The sequence below is a fragment of the Calidris pugnax genome, unplaced genomic scaffold (assembly GCF_001431845.1).
Source record: "Calidris pugnax isolate Ruff unplaced genomic scaffold, ASM143184v1 scaffold91, whole genome shotgun sequence".
Taxonomy (NCBI): domain Eukaryota; kingdom Metazoa; phylum Chordata; class Aves; order Charadriiformes; family Scolopacidae; genus Calidris; species Calidris pugnax.
The window spans coordinates 2,514,903-2,531,765 of NW_015090898.1; the positions used below are offsets into that span (position 1 = coordinate 2,514,903).

A 16,863-nucleotide genomic window follows, 5' to 3' on the forward strand; every position below is an offset into this window, starting at 1 on the left:
GTGGGGACGGTTCCCATCCATGATGGGGTCAGTGGGGCCCTTCCCCATCCATGATGGGCTCAGTGGGGACGGTCCCCATCCAGAGTGGCGGCAGTGGGGACGGTTCCCATCCATGATGGGGTCAGTGGGGCCCTTCCCCATCCATGATGGGCTCAGTGGGGACGGTCCCCATCCAGAGTGGCGGCAGTGGGGACGGTTCCCATCCATGATGGGGTCAGTGGGGCCCTTCCCCATCCATGATGGGCTCAGTGGGGACGGTCCCCATCCGTTGTGGGGTCAGTGGGGACCATCCCCATCCGTGATGGGGTCAGTGGGGACGGTCCCCATCCATGATGGGGTCAGTGGGGACGGTTCCCATCCATGATGGGGTCAGTGGGGACCTTCCCCATCCATGATGGGCTCAGTGGGGACGGTCCCCATCCGTTGTGGGGGCCATCCCCATCCGTTGTGGGGTCAGTGGGGATGGTTTCCATCCATTGTGGGGTCAGTGGAGATGGTTCCCATCCGTTGTGGGGTCAGTGGGGATGGTTCCCATCCGTGATGGGGGCAGTGGGGATGGTCCCCATCCGTGATGGGGTCAATGGGGACCTTCCCCATCCGTTGTGGGGTCAGTGGGGACCATCCCCATCCATGATGGGGTCAGTGGGGACTCCCTCATTTCTGCCGGGCAGGTTGCTGGAGCTGTGGTGCCTACAGGAGGGTTTGGGGGCACTCGCTGCCGCTCTTCTGCACAAGAACATGCTGCCACCACTGTCACGGGTGGCACAGAGGGTGGCAACGCTTCTGTAGGACAACCAGGGGGACAAAAAGCTGCCATTACCACCTCTCCTGAGCTGCAGTACCCAAAGGCTCAGCGAGGTGGTTTTGTGTGGGTAAAGAACCTCCATCCTTGGCTTTGTTCTTCCCTCCTGTGGGCGCACGGGTGATTTGAGGGGGGTCGGTATTGAATGGGAGAACAGCAGGTACTGAAAATACAGAGGAAACTGGGGCAGCTCTGCCTGCTAACAGGTCGCTGGCTGTTTTTTTGTCCCCCTCCTCTCCCCCGTTGCAGCTCAGCCTGCTGGTGAGCGATGCTCCGGACCTGACGGCCGGGGTCACCTGCCTCTTTGGGAACCTGACCGAGGTGGAAGGGAAGGTTTCGGGCAGCAGGGTGGTGTGTGTTTCACCAGCAGCAAAAGATGTTCCTGCCATACCTGTGGATCAGGGTAAGTTACTGGTTTCTGGAGAGCAATGCGGCGTCTGTGCCACCAGAAAGTGGAAGCATCTGCTGGGTGGAGCCAGACCCTTTGGGGCTCCTGCTGGAGGAACTCATGCTCCTGTCAAAGACCATTGAACCCAGGGAGCTAAATAGGCTTTGTCCTTAAGAAATGCAGCCCATGCAGGGAAAGACAGGCTGGGAGCAGGCAGCACCGTGTGCTTGCCCTGTCCCTGCACCCTCTCCCTGCTGCCAGACAGGTCCCCAAGGCAGGACAGGAGCCGTCTGTCCCCCCTGGGGTGGTTCAGGAGGGAGGCAGGGACTCACATCCTTGCCACGCTGGGTGGCAGTGGAAGCAGGAGCCCTCCCCTCTCAGCCTGGCTCGGCACCCACGAGTAGGTGGATGCAGTTTCTATTTTTCAGTCCTGATCTTTGGGTTGTTTCATCATTAATGTCACTGCTGTCATATTTTCTCTTCCCATAACCAAAACGCTACTTGCTTAAAACTCATTTTCTCTCTCCCTGGCATCCTTCCAGGTGTCAACTGTGCTGATATCTTTGTATTTCTAAGGCATTATATGGAGCCTGAGACTCGGTGAACACTGGGGGCCGCGAGCCACCGTGGTCGCAGGGCCAGGGTAGACTTCCCCACAGCAGCTCCAGAAGAGCAATCTGTTCTTAATTAACCCAGTGCTGAGGCTCCTCAAGAGCTTCACTAATGCCCTTGTTTCCAGCATTGTCTCCTATTCTAGTCGTGGGCTGCTTCTCAGAGAAGAGTGAATTAGTGGTTTTATACTGGAGAGAGAGTCTTTAGGGAACGGGATGAGATCCCACATTCATTTCAACAGTGGCTCAAGGCAGCAGTTAGACCCTGTATCTCCAGTGCCTTTTGCCATCGAGCCTGATTTGCTTTGGAGGCATCACTGGAGCACCCTGGGGTGCTGGAGGGCAGGGTCCGGCCGGGGGGGGATGCTCAGCCCCCAGTTTGGGGAAGGGCTGCAGACTCACCGCAGGGGTGGGGGGGTTTTGATGGCAGGGAGATGGAAGCAACCTGACTTGCACCTTCAGCAGATGGCCCAGCAGGCTGGCAGGCGGGGGAGCGGGTGCCCCCGCGTCTGCTGGTGCCTCCTCCGTCACCGGTGCTGGGACTGACGGGCTCTGGTTTGTGTCCCCAGACTGGTTTGGTGTGGTGCTGCAGCTGAAGTCGCGGGAGACGGGGAGGACGTTTGTCAGCACCGAGTTCAAGTTCTACAACTGCAGCGCCCACCAACTGTGAGTGCTCCAGCCCCAAGGGCTGGCTGAAAAGGGAAAGGGCTGGGGAATGGGTGCTGGGCTCCAGGACCAGCCTCGGGGGGGTTACCACGCTGCTTGGTCCAGCCAGCAGACACCTAGGGTAGAAGGGGAGCCCAAAGGTCCCTGCCTTCCCTGCCCATCTCTGGGTGCCTCTGGCTCTTTCTCTGCCTTGTCAGAGAAAAAATAAAAAACCTTAACCTGCTGGTGCCCCCAAGCTGCACGATCCCGCAACTGTGAACTCGGATCCATCTTCACAAGCAGCTGGTGAAGGCAGCAGAGGGTCAGGCTGGGGGGCTGTGGGTGGCAGGGGGGTGGGCTGTGGACAGTGGGGAGGTGGGCTATGGGCAGCCAGAGGTGGCAGGGACCTTCCAGGCTGCAGGATGCTGCGAGGATGCTCCCCAGGGTGAGAGGGGAGGGCATGGCCACCAGCATGGGGCATTGACCTGGAGGTCTCCAGCCCTGGGGTCTGCATATGTTGTGGGAGGTATGGTTTAGTGATGATGCTCCTTGTTTGTTGTGTGGGTGTCTATTTTTGTCAAAGTTAGGTTGACGGTTGGACAAGATGATCTTTAAGGTCCCTTCCAACCTAGAAGATTCTGTGATTCTGTGTTTTAGATGGGGTGAGCAGGAGCTCCCTGCAGCCTGCCCACCCCCTGAGACCCCCATCCAGCCGTCCAGGCGTGTGGCTGGCACAGTGGGGTGCTCCCAGGAGGGGCTCCATGGGGGGCTCGGTGCTGCTGGAAACGTATCCCCCATGGGCACATCTGCTGCCTTAAGGCTGGGCTTAAAAACACATTTACAGACCTGAAGCATTTATGGATTTCTCTCTGGAAACACAGCAAGCCTCAAAGCACCAAAATGAAAGGTGGGCAGGACCTGCCAGAAGGTGGATAGCAACAGGCAGGCTGGACCCTCAGGGCTGGGTGGCATCTTGGATGACATCTCACCATCTTGGTGGCCAGCTCTGCTCCGGGAGCATGATTTGCTGCTGAGCTGCCCATGGGAGTCAAGAAATGCCAGCGCAGGGTCAGTCCCCATCTTTCTCCACAGGGTTTGAAGCCTCAAACCACAAGCCCTTCCCTGCTGCACTGGGAAGTGTGTGCTGATGGGCTTGGCTGGCCGGCAGTTTTTCTAGGCATGCATTCAACTTTTGGAAGTTTTGGGTTGAGCTGTAGCACAGAGCAGAGGAACTGGGATGAAAGGAGCCCTGGGAGTCCTTCAGTCGCCCCATGCTGCCTCTCCCGGTGGTCTGTATCCCCCGTGATCCCTGCATCCTCATGCACAGCTCTGTCCTTCTGTCCTTGGCCCTCAGTCTGGCTGAGGGCACCAGCCTCTCCTCTGGCTGCCAGCATTTGTGGACCAGCGGTTCCTCTGCATCCTCCTGTTGGGGAATTTGCACGAGGGATGGCATCTCGGGGAGCCCTATTTTCAGTGAGGAGCTGAGGTTTGAGTCAGGAGAGGCCATGCATCTTCCCTGGGCTGTCACTTGGCTTCGTCTGGCCGTGCCTTTCTACCAGCTCCTGGTTGGAGATAAAGTGCTAAACGGGGTGGTAAATTCTGCAGCACTTACATCATCCTGGACTCGTTATCGGCGGGTTCAACAAGGGCAGGAGCTGGGCTGGCAGGAATGAATCACAGCGAGCGAAAGGGAGGAAGGAACACAGGTCTCAGCCAGCAGAGAAGAGAAACCTATTGATCCTGAGACTCCTCATTGCAGGCACGAGGGTGTCTGGGGAGGGCAGGGGAGCAGCCGGGCCCTTTCTGGCTGTGAGACAGCACAAGAAGTAGTTGTGGTGTGTGAAGCACGTGCTCCTTGGGAGGTGGCACTAGGCTAAGAGGTGGTGACCCTGTGTAAGCCTCTGAGAGCTCAGGATCCTGCCAGGAGCTTCTTGTCCTGCTCAGCCAGGGCTGAAAGCAGCAGGCAGAAAACCATGGTGCAGCGAGTGATGCTGAACCCCTTGGCCTGGGTGGTCAGAGAGGTCTCCTCCCTCAACAAAGAGCTCTGGTGGCCCCAGACAGGAAAGCTGGAGGCCAGGCCAGGTGGGAGAAGGGCTACAGACCGAAACGGAGACAGAAATGGGTCAAACAAATGAGTAATTAAATAAGCTTTCAGCACTTGATATCGTTCCCCAGATTTGTAGATGGATGATTAGAGTAAGCTTCCTTGGCTATTAAGGTCACTGCGAATGCATCAGAAGGAAAATACAATTGAGTTATTAAAACACAGATCCTCCTGGCAGCAGCCCGTGAGAGCCATCATCCTGGCACTTCTGCCCAACTGGTGAGAGAGGTCCTGCCTGGATTTCCTGCTTCCCTCATTTTCCTGAGTTTCCTCCCAAAGGCCCTGCTCCTGCTCCCCTGGTGATGCTCATCCCTCTGCACTGACCCTGGGCTCTCTCCGGTGCATCCCTGTCCCTGTCCCTGCCCGCTCCAGGCAGCACCACGGTCTCTGGAGCCACAGGATGCCACAGGGAGCTGAATCCCATGGGATGCATGGAATTCCATGGGATGCAGCTTATACTTAGGCCAGCAGACGGCCACCAGAACGCTGCCGCGTGGCACGGAGGGTTGGCCCCCGAGATGGAGGAGGTGGTTATTGCAAATACCAGCATCTGTCACGGACCGTGCATCTCGCTGGCAGCCAGCTCGTGTGGAATAAAAGCCACCCAGGCGGTTCGCTGGCAGCTGGGGCCACCCCCTGTCTGAAAAGGGTCTGCCTTCTTTCAGAAACATTTCATAAACAGTTAATTTCTTCCAACATGAATCAAAAGCGCTCGCTGAACTCTGCACTCCGAGGCCAAGCAGAAGTGTTAGCGTTGACTTGAAGCATTCCTGACTTGTAAAACAAACTGATCCAATTTTTGCCCGGCTTGCCTTGTTTTCTACTCTCTAGAAACTAAAAATCAAGCCTGGTGTCTGTGCAGCGTTGTGCTTTATTTCACGCCGCTGCAACGCTGCGCCATAAATCCCAGCTTGTGTTTTATTACTGAATGAATTGTGAGGTTGTTTCAAGACTTGTCTTTCGAGTGCGTGCTTTCCAAAATCTATTTTTTTTTCCTTTTGTTGTTGGATCAAAACATCCCTCCAAAGAAATAATTTTCCCATGAAGGAAGGAAGGATGCTGAGCCTGGAGATCTGGCTGGGGCTGTCGGTTCCTGTGCAGCCCTCCCGAGGTGATACCCCCCTCCCTGACCCCTCTTTTCTCCCCGCAGGTGCCTGTCCTGTGTGAACAGCGCTTTCCGCTGCCACTGGTGCAAGTACAGGAACCTCTGCACCCACGACCCCACCACGTGCTCCTTCCAGGAGGGACGGATCAACGTCTCTGAGGTACCAGACCAGGGTTTCAGTACTCCTGAGCTCTTTCTTCTTTGCTTGTTTGGTTTTTTTTTGGTTTGGTTTTGGGTTTTTTGGGGGATTTTTTGGTTTTTTTTATGATACAATTACCATAACCAATGCTTTTGTGAAGTTTTCCAACTTTCCATGCGTCAGGGCTCGAAAAGGTGCAGGTACAGCTTTAAAGGAGCGTGGCAAGGAAGTGTCAGTTTAACAAAAAGGATGTGTCTTGACCTGAATCCGAAGCTGATCCCACCTCTGAGACGTGGGTGTGCTCAGGTGCGGTGATCACTGTAATTGCTGTGCTGCTTCCTTCAGGGGTCTCAGGGCCTCCTGCAGCCCAGCACATCAGAGACGAGCAGGGATTTGCCCCACGGCAGCAACAAGTCAAGCGCAGAGCTCTTGGTGGGACTCCTTCAGTGGGTTGTGTTGGCAGGCCTGAAATTTACGGCAGGAGCCTGACTGTAAGCTGATTAAGAAGGGGATTACAGACGTGAACAGCCCCAGACTTTGGAAGAGAGAATCGATTCAGCTTCCAGCTCTGTGGACCAGGAGCCATCTCTCTTAGCAGTTAATAAAAGGTGGGGGGCTCAAGTCCAAAAATGCTTTTAGCAGTTGGAAGGAGGCATAGCCCGTTAACGGCTCTGCCAGATCTCCTGTGTGTCCCGAGGTGGAGAGATCCATGGAGGAAAGGAGTTTGTTAGCAGAGATTCCTCATCAGAGGTTACCTCCAACCCCTTGGTCTGGGGTTTCTGCACCCATTTTCAGTCCCATGCTGCTGTCTGCTTCAGGTTCACCAAGTGCAGAGCAGGCACAGCCTCCAATGCTGGTGGGGTCCTGGTTTTCCACCCATACTGCTCCTACACATAGCTTTGTAGCACCTGAAATGGGTGCAGATTGTAAAGGTGCAAGGGAAAAAAAAGGTTTAAAAGGTGCTTTGAAAATCCCAAGTGTCTTGGCAAGTGGGAAAGGCAGCAGTGAGGGCATGCACAGATATTGGAAAAAGAAAGGAGAGTAGGGTTAGCTTCAAGAGAAACCCTCACCGGTGAGTAATGGGGATAGAGAAAAGCAGGAGAGATCTGTCAGTGGAGTAAAACACTGAGGCGTTAAAAAGCAGTGAGTGAAGGTGCCAGGGTGGTGCCGCACCGAGAGTAAAATTGAAACGTAACGTGTGGTTTTTTCTGGGTAAAACGCTGCCAGGAGGCACTTTGGGACAAGGCAAGGAACGTCAATGAACTGCTTGGGCACAAACCTCGGGGGGAATCTGCAAGAGAGAAAGGCTGGACGGTGGCTGTCCCCTGCCACCAGTGGCTGTCCCCTGCCACCGACCAGGGGCGAGGAGAGGGGCTCCTGCAGCAGCCTCAGAGACCTACTCCATGTGGCAGAGGGGTCAGATGCCCAAGGAGAAGCATCCACCCTGGGGACAACCCAAAAGCTTTCTCAGTCCAGTTCAAAGTCAAGAAACTTCCTTTCAATGTAACAAGAGGAAGCAAAACCCTTTGCTTTTCCTTCTCTTGAGTGATGTGGGGTTTTTTTCTCCTTCACATTCAAAGCATCTCAGTCTTCCCAGGCTTTACAATTGTAGTTCTCCGTTTTATGGGCTTTCTCTTGAGTGATACGGAGTTTTTTCTCCTTCACATTCAAAGCATCTCAGTCTTCCCAGGCTTTACAATTGTAGTTCTCCGTTTTATGGGCCTTCAACCCCATGATCTCAGAAGTGTTTGACAAGTCTCTGGTAAAGTAGGACAATCCCATTATCTCCGTTTTTTCTCCTGGGAACGCGCAGGACTTGCCTGAGATCACACAGAGGGAGCGAGTGGAGGAGTTGGTATCTGCCAGTTCCTGCTGGGATCACAGGACTGTCGTGTCTCCAAAGAACTTCCCCTGTCATCTTCATCCCGTAGAGGTGGTTTCTCACCAGGGGCTGTTATGGGATATCTAACGCCTTCCCGGTGGTTACCTTTGATAAGGGCTGATGATAACGATGCAGATGCTCCACTGTTCATCATGATTTCTCCAAAGCTCTGAACACACAGGCAAAGCCACCCACCAAAACCTCATTTTTTGCTGATTTCTGGCAAATGAATTGCAAATTGTGTACACAGTACAGCCCTAATGCCTTTGTTGTGGGCATTTCACTCCGGCTAACACAAGACATGGAATAAATGCCTCATAAAGAGTTCCTTCTCTTGAAACAACTCAGATCAGAATGTTCTCGTTGTGTCATGGCCTGGTCGATGAGCAAAACATTTGTGCTCACAACACTGTTCCCTTCCAAGCAGAGGGTGGGTTGTCCTTGGGGTGGTGATGCTGGTGATAATGGTGGTGCTGGTGTGGGCTGCCCTACTTTCGGTCCCCTGTGCCTCCTCATGGAAGACTGGCACACGTGTTCACACGGGGCTGGAGATTTTCTCCTGCCTTTATGTTTAATTTAAGAGAAAATATCTTGAATATTCCCTTTTACTCCTGGCCCATCAGAATTTATGTCCCAGTGGGATCCAATGTGTAACGAGCTCCCTTTGATGCTGCCAGGAGTCGTCTGTCTTGAGAAGGGAAAAGAGCTCGAAGCCTCAGCCACTTGACAAGGTGATGGGGGAGAGGAAGCCCTTCTTCGTGAGCTGTACCCTTGCTCCTTGTGCGCTCCTGGCTGTATTGACCAAGCTAAATGCTGCCTTTTTGCCCTGCTTTTGGTGAAAATACAGCTAAAGAATGATCTTTTTTGGTCTCTCTGCCTGCCCTGTCAACAGGAGTTGTTTGCTAGCATCTAAGGGCTGGGTGGTAGAGGTGGTGACACAGAGGACAGCCCCTGGAGGTGGGCTGGTGCTTTGTCAGGGCAAGTGGCCTGTGGAGCCATCGGTAGGTGACAACCACCAGCGATGCTTGAGAGGAGGTGACCCTTGAGCATCAGGTCTCTGGTTCCCATCGTGCTGTTGTATTTGCAGGAGTGAAAATGTGCAAAACGTGTTTTTGGTTTGGAGTGGTGGGTAGATAAATACGCAACCTTCACAGCCTTGAAAGCAGAGATGTCTTCCAGGACAGAGCTGGCTGTTCTTGATGTCCTCCATCCGGTGGGAAGTTTCTGACGTGGGGTAAACCCTGATCTTTTGAGGCCTCTGTTTCCAGGTGGCCAGTTCTCTGGGAGTCAATAATTAGATAAGCAGCTCTGTTTTCTCAGCCTTTGCTTATCCTGAGGCTTCATTTCCCCGCAGAAGGTGCCTGTGTAGACATTGCTGCCCAAAGAGCAAGGGGAAGGTGTCTGTCTGTGGGTGGCTTGCACCCCCAAAAGCAGGGTTTCTCCAAGAAGAGGTCTCGTGGGTGTGTGCCACTGATTGTCTCGCTTTACAAAGCTTCAGATCAGGCCCATAATATCATCTTGATGTATCTGGGGTGGTTGGGTTTGTGTGTGTGTGTAAGGCTCTAAGATGTCCCTCTCTAAATGTATAAAACATGCAGATGAAGAGGAAATGAGATGCATAAATACATTGTTACACCCCGTCCCAATGGAGAGCTAGAACCAAATAAATCCTATTAGTTTCCCAGAGAGTGGGATCCCGTCCCTCTTTGATGTCCACTGCGTGTAGATAATGTCATTTCCACGTGTGAGATGCTGCGTCGGGGACGGAGCGTTGGAGATTCTGGGAGTTCAGTGCAGAGACAGGTTTCAGCTCTGGTCTGACTCCTTTCAATTCTCATTGCTTTGAAAGTCCCACCTTTGCCCCTGGCTGTGCCCTTGGATGCTTGGAGTGCTGCTCGATGCGCCTCGAAGGAAATAAAACAAAATCAAACTCTCCTCATATCTGTCCTCACGTTCCCCACCATTTAATACCTGGATGGGAACTCTGTTGCGTAGGAGATAACTCGGAGCACTAAGTCCACCAAATGACTTTGGCTGGGTCACACCTAACTTCTGGAGAGATGGGTTTGCCTGGAAAAGTACCAATAGTAGCAAAAAAGCCCGCTTGCAGCAAGATTAGCTCAGCTCAGTTTGAGAAGATTGGTTTGAGCTTATTGGCAGCACTTTTTTTTTCCATCAGTGGATTTATGGTGTGTGTAACCTGCAGCGTGTGGTGTCTGGTGGTGGGAAGATGCTCCAGAGGGAGATGTTTCCACCTGGAAGCTGGCCGTGTTCAAGGGAATTGCTGTCATCCTCACCCCTGGTGCACAAATGGTGGTTTATGGGTGAGAAATAGGCTCTCCAGCCTTCCATGGTTTTTTGCAGGGCTGTAAATCCCCCAGACCTCCATCAATTATCACAGCAGACCTGGGTCACAGCACGTGCATCCAGCACAGAGCTCAGGACAAAGGGGAACTGGGCAGGAATTCACCAGTGAGACCAGTCTGGCTCCAGCTGCCTTTCTTTTCTGTGTTTGGTTTCTAAGGAGCAAGGTCTGCTCTCCTTTCCAGTAGCATAAATGAAGAAGAATGTGTTTCCGTGAGTGATGGGCACCGTAATTTATATCATTGGGAGCACAACTGTGAGCCAGCGGTTTACATTCATGTGCCAGATTCGTTTATATTTATAACTTTAAAATGTGTGTAGCAAGTTAACATTTGTGGAGGGTTTTTTTTTAAGATGAGAAGTATGAAAACATTATATTTTCTTACGTTTGAGCTCAATCCCGTAGTCAAAAGAAACGCCTGCCATTTCTAGGCTAAGATGAGAAGTAGGAAAACATTATATTTTCTTACGTTTGGGCTCAATCCCATAGTCAAAAGAAACGCCTGCCATTTCTAGGCATTTTTTTTCCAAATAAGAGCAAGAAGATTTGACCTACTAAATCTGCTCTGTTAAACACAAATAATAACCATGGGTGCTCTGTTCTGCTCCAGAGGCAGATGCGTATCGCGGGTCTTTAAGGTATTTATAGACCTTAGAGTCTTTGAGGCTAAAAAATGTTGGAGAAGCATAAAATGTCTTTGTAAATTGTGTGTGATGATACTTCATAGGCAGAATATTCCCCCAGAGCCTGTGTCACTCATGCGTCGGAGTCTTGTCTTCCTCCAGCAGATCTTCTGATTTGTGTTTATTCTGGTGTACAGAAGTCAAGGAGGATAATGAGAGGATTCAGCGTGTGTTTGTTTAGCGAGAGGAGGCAATAATGGCCTTTCTAACTCACTGCAGGATTTACTTCTCATGAATTAAAAAACAAAGTAAACTGATTATGGAACAAATTGTAGATTCCGGTGGCTGCAGTCTCCCTTTTATTCTGGATTTTCTGGATGCTCAGCTCCTCCTGGCTCTAGGATGGGAAGGCGTGGGATCGAGCACCCAGACCTGAGCCCTGCAAACCAGGGATGGTCTCATCATTTACCACCACGAGGGGACCTTTCCCACAGCCACCCAGCTCCCATCCCAGTAGTGGGACTGGGGCTGCAATTCATAGAATCATAGAATCATAGAATCATAGAATGGTTTGGGTTGGAAGGGACCTCAAAGATCATCGAGTTCCACCCCCCCTGCCCTGGGCAGGGACACCTCCCACCAGAGCAGGTTGCTCAAGGCCCCATCCAGCCTGGCCTTGAACCCCTCCAGGGATGGGGCAGCCACAACTTCCCTGGGCAACCTGTTCCAGTGTCTCACCACCCTCAGAGTAAAAAATTTCTTCCTGATAATTCATCAGGGGTTTCCTATAAAGTGAATAAGCGTTGGCAGAGGCGTTGCTAAAGCTGATAATGCATCTCTAACGAAGTAATTTAGATCCAGGAGCAGGCAGAAGAGACAGTGAATGGACAAACCAAGCAGGCGAGCTTTTGTGGGGCATCACCCCATCACCCCATCAGCTCTGGGTGCTCCTGCAGCATCACCCCCGTGGGACCCCTGCTCACTCTCCATGGGATGTGGGAGCACATCGCTGCTGCAGCAATTTAAAATAGAAATTTAAAACCACACAAAAAGAAGACCTGGAAGCTGAACCGTGGCCCTGGATGGGCAATGGCACCATCGGGGAGGAGAGGGCCCTCCAGCAGCACGTTCTGCATCATCCGAGCGAGCCCCGCGCCCCCCACAAGCCCCCGCAGCGTTTGTGGCTCCACTCACTCATCTGATAAATTCAGCAGGAACCGCCAGCAGGGCTGAGGCTCCCCACCACCGCCCGGGGCTCTTGGTAACGTGGCATCTTCCTACGTATCACTCCATCCCAAAATGTATATCCCCTTATTAGTGTGATCACTGTAGCTGTCAGCCAGCGCAGAGGGGCTGCCTTTCTTGCTGTTCCCCCGAGCTGGGTGCACTCACAGACTGCCTTGCCTTGCCTTTTTTTTTTTTTTTTTTTCACCAGAATCTCAATGTGACATTTTTCTCCCACTGAAACCAAAGGGGAAAAAAAAAAAAAAAAATCTATTATGTCCTACTCATCCCTAATGATGGCAGAACAGTTTTTGCTACCAGCATTTTCAGCACTGGAGAGCTTACATTTGAAAATTCAAGTCCTCTCCCATGTCTCCAAAGCAAGAAGCGTTTCTTTAACAGTCCTCTCACGAATGGCAGTGCCCAGGAAGGATAATGGTCCATAACATATTCATTATTTTCAGGACTGTGCGCTGAGGTTCTCCCACCGGTGGTGTGGCTGGGGATTTTTTTGTTTTCAATCATAATGTGATAAAAGATCCTGTGGCTGCAGGATGCCTTTCCTTCCAAACACAGGCTTTCCACGGAGCTGGGCACCTCTCTGGAGTGGAGCTGTTTGTCTCCCCTTGGTCCTCAGCCTGATTTTGAGGTTAAATGCAAAACCTGAAATGCAGCCAGATGTCGAGCAGGAGGTGTTACCCCAGCGTGGGGCACAGCGAGGAGGAAGGAACGTGTGTGTGAGGCTCAGGAGAGCTGGAAGTTGGATGGAAATCACCGGGATTCTCAGGATCTTGCTGGTGGTAGTGCAGGGGGTTGGATCCGTGGTACCAGGGTCTGTGGGATCCTCAAAGTGGAGCCTCGTGGAGGAATTCCCTTCCAGCCTGTAAACCTGCTCCACTGCAGAAAAAAAGGGCTTTTCTTTCCTTCCCAGCGTGGCCCGCTTTCTGGCTGTTGGAGTTTAAAACTGCTCTTGGCTGTTAATCCGTGAAAGTCCCTGTTAGAAATAAAATAAAAAATATATAAGGAAAAGTGCCACTAAAAGGGTTTATGAGGCAGCAGTTTAAGCTACTGGCTTCTCCAAACTGGGGGAGCATCTGTTTCTCATTTACAACTTGCCTGAGCCAGTAGCGAAACAACATCCCATCACTCTGGCTGGGAGCGGGAGCGGGGCTCGGTGGGCTTAATGGTCATTAGTGGGAGAGGGGGATTTTCCCCCCTGGATGCAGGGATGAGGACACCTCTCCTTGTGTTGCCATCAGGGTGATTTACTTGAATTGCTGGGCAGGGTGGTGAAGGGCTTGGGATGCCAGTTTGGGATTTGGCAGAGGGGAGGGAGACGTCAGTCCGTTTTTTTCCTAAAACTTCTGCTTTAGCTTGGGATTAATCATTCAGTGTCCGATACTTACAGGTATTAGGTACCTACTTCCATTAGATCAAAGCAAATTAGAGCTAAACAGAATGTAAATGCTTCTGAGGGTCAGAGCCTTTGTCTGTGCGTGTCGCATTTCCCGGTATATAAAGTGGGGAAAAACTGTGTCTCCCGGTGTGTTATGAAGAGATAATGTTTAGGATGTTGAGTTTTATGGGAGGGATGTCATATAATTACCAGGTACCGATAGGTCTTGTTTTTTCATGGCTCATCTCAGAGTATCCTTTAGACATCAAGTCTGTGGGGAACTGGAGCTCTGCTCATCTGTGGAATGATGTTTGCAGGGAGAGTGTCCTTTGATTTGGCATCCGGCATCTCCCACAGTCAAGTCTTAAGCTACTGCAATATTAAAACTTCCTATTAATTTACAATTGCGTTATTTTGGCCAGATAGTGGCAGAAGTGGAAACAAATCACGCTTCTCTTCACTTGATGTTTTAATTGCTGTGCTTAGCTCTCAGAATATGTAGTTTTGGAGGCAGCAGCATTTTGCTCTTTTCTTTGCTCCTTTATTGCAATCACACAGATGTTTGAAATATTTTCACATGGTTTTCAATGGAAAATTTAATGGGCTGCTTCCACTTTCATGGCATTTTGTAAACTCAAAAATGAGGCAGTTTTCAGGGACTGAGGAACTATCCTCACCCGTTTTTTCTCTGCCTCTGGCTGAGAACTCCTGAGCCTTAACTTGTTTATGGAATTACCATCGAGGATGAAATATTGTTCTTTATTTAATGCCAGCTTTTTCCTCGCCCCTAGGTCAGTTTGGGAAGCCTTTGGGTCTCGGGAGGAGTCGGTTCCCTTCCCTCAGGGGATGGTAGAGCTGCAGGAGGGCTGTCAGCCAGGCTGCTGCCCGTGTCGCAGGAGCAGGACCTCTTTAATCTCCTCTCTCATGCAAGAGGCTTCAGTTCCTCATCAGGAAAGGCCCGAAGTGAAATGTCTTTGGTGCTGTTTTGTCTCAGTCCCCCCTCCCTCCCTCCCTTCTCCTCCTCCGGACTCCTGCTGAGCAGCCTCTCCCTGCTCCTGGAGCTCAGCATCTCTCACTGCTTCTTCTGCTTCTCTCCCCAAATGGCTTGGCCGTGGCCTGGCAGGTGACAGATAGTGCTGGGAGGCTCTGGCTGTCACCTACTTCTGCATTTGCATTTGACTCAGAAAAAATACATTCCTGGAGCAGCTCCTGATTGCATCCCAGAGGTGCAGAAGGGCTTTGATCTGAGCCGCTGCCCGTTTGTTTGAATCTGGCTGAGCTGGGCTGGGATGTCACCTTCCTCCTGCCCATGGGGCTGGCAGGGTCCCTGTGGGGCTGGGGTTCCCATTTCCAGGCTGATGGAAAAAGGCTTGGGGTACCCGAAGGGACCGTGTCCAGAAGAGTTGGAGATTTAAGGTTTTGAAGCCCAAAGGGTGATGTGAAGAAGGCAGAGACCTGGTGCCTCAGTTACCAGGAGCATCCAAGCTTGTTTTGCATCTTTAGGGCTGGCATTCCTCCTCCTCCTCCTCAGTGGTCTCTCCAGTGAAGACCCAGGGGCAGGAGATGTGCCGGTGCCATCGCTTGGTGGCAATTTTGTTGGTTTTGCTGTTCATGAAATGCCATGTGGCCCTCCTGGTCATGGCACAGTGTCCGCCCCGCTGATGGGAGGTGGTGGAGTCCCCACCCCTGGCTGTGTTTAAGGGCCATTTAGATGCAGTGCTGAGGGACATGGTGTAGGGGAGGACTTTGTAGAGTAGGGGAGATGGTTGGACTCGATGATCCCAAGGGTCTCTTCCGACCTAGACGATTCTATGATTCTATGATACGCACTGAGATACAGTTGTACAAAAATTAATTAGATTTTGTTTCAGTCCTCCCTCCTCTCGGAGAGATTCCTCCTCAGATCCAAGGGCAGACACACTTTTGAAAGCCATAAGGCCTTTACAGCTGCTGTTTGCTGGAGGAGGCTCTGAGTTTATTGCAGATGCCAAGCCCTTTGCTACGGTTCTGAAGAGAAGAGGCCAGCTTTGCAGAATAGACAGAATTTCGGAAGGCCCAGGGGGGTCAGGATTAGGGTGCTTAATCCCATCGGTGTAAAACCCCATCCCTGCTCTTCTGGATGCTGACTGCAACCAAATCCTCCCGTCCTTGGTTGTCCTCTGCTTCCCAGGAGCACAGAAGCAGGGAAAAGCATTGATTTAGAGATGGAAAGGGCGGTTTGGTGCTGCTGCTTTGCCCACCCGGTGGAGACAGACACCCCCCTGGACACCCCCCAGTGAAGGGAAAACCAGGACAGTGGGAGCACCACAGGGAGAAGCCATGGGAAGGGCTGAGAGCAGATAGAGCCTTCCATTTATTCCCCAAGTAGCAATGTTCCTTCTTCTGCAGTGAGAAAATTGGGGTGGGGGGACTGTAATGGGGATTTCTTTATTTCTGGGCTTAACCTGCAGCGTGAGTGGACCAAGAAGTGACTGGTCCTGGGTGAGGAGGATGTCCTGGGACATCAACCCTGCCACCAGAGACCTGGCCGGACCCACGGCCGCACCATCACCGCTCTAACCTCCCCCTCTCTCTTATTGTCCCCTCCCAGGACTGTCCCCAGCTCTTCCCCACCGAGGAGATCCTGATCCCGGTGGGAGAGGTGAAACCCATCACGCTGAAGGCAAGAAACCTTCCCCAGCCCCAATCTGGCCAGCGTGGGTACGAGTGTGTCCTCAGCATCCAGGGGGTGATCCACCGCGTGCCCGCCCTGCGCTTCAACAGCTCCAGCGTCCAGTGCCAGAACAGCTCGGTGAGGGACCGGGCTGGGAAATTGGCCAAAACCGGCCCAAAATGGGGGTGAACTCTGAATAGGGTGGGCTCAACTTTGGGGGGGGGCGTGAAAAATCCCTGGGTTAAACACATCCCCAATTCCAGGTGGGAACCCGCTGTGGGTGTGCGAGGTGGTTCATTATCCTGTTATCTGGAGGTTCCCTGCCTGACTGTGGGGGGGTTCAGCCAGGGGAAGGGGAGGAGGAGGAGGATGGAGCACGAGGAAGGTGTTAAGACAGGCTAATTCACGCAGGGGAGATAAGGCAAATCACAGCCCCCTTATCAGGGAGCTGTCGAATTCCAGGTCACGGTGGCTGGATGAATACAGTAATGCTGAACAGCAGCGTGGTGCAGGGAAGGAGGGGGAAAGGAGACCTGCCAGGGGAGAGAGCCCAGCGTGGCAGGGAGGGGGAAATTATCCAAATGCTGCTGCTGGAGAAGCAGGCAGGGGAGGATGGCTCTCCTCTGAAGGATGGGGCTCAGCCCTGCTAAGGGACCTGGCAGGATTTTACCCCAGAACACCCCAAATCAGGTACTCAGGGATGCCAAAAACACAGATGGTGAATGCCAGCCACCCTCTGAAGCCACTTTTGGGTCTGGTGGGACACGCTCAGGCTGCTGGACAGGCGAGGAAGAGCGTGGTCCTCCCCCTTCTCACCATCAATTCAGAGGTCCGTGGGCAACCAGGGCACATGCAGTTTGTTTTAGGCAGCAGAACAGGGTCTGGCTTTAATATTCAGTGCAGATGGTCTTAAATTGTTAATGAAG

At 52.3% G+C, this 16,863-nt stretch overlaps 1 protein-coding gene across 2 annotated transcripts in view; it reads left to right on the top strand.

The window, feature by feature from the left end:
• The window catches only part of PLXNA2 (plexin A2), a 217,552-nt gene that overhangs the window by 144,022 nt on the left and 56,667 nt on the right, over positions 1-16,863 (top strand). For both annotated transcript variants that reach the window (XM_014948566.1, XM_014948565.1), the window contains exons 7-10: positions 1,052-1,205; positions 2,371-2,467; positions 5,701-5,815; positions 15,875-16,075. In XM_014948566.1, the coding sequence (XP_014804052.1) occupies positions 1,052-1,205; positions 2,371-2,467; positions 5,701-5,815; positions 15,875-16,075 (567 nt within the window). The remainder of the gene's footprint in view (positions 1-1,051; positions 1,206-2,370; positions 2,468-5,700; positions 5,816-15,874; positions 16,076-16,863) is intronic.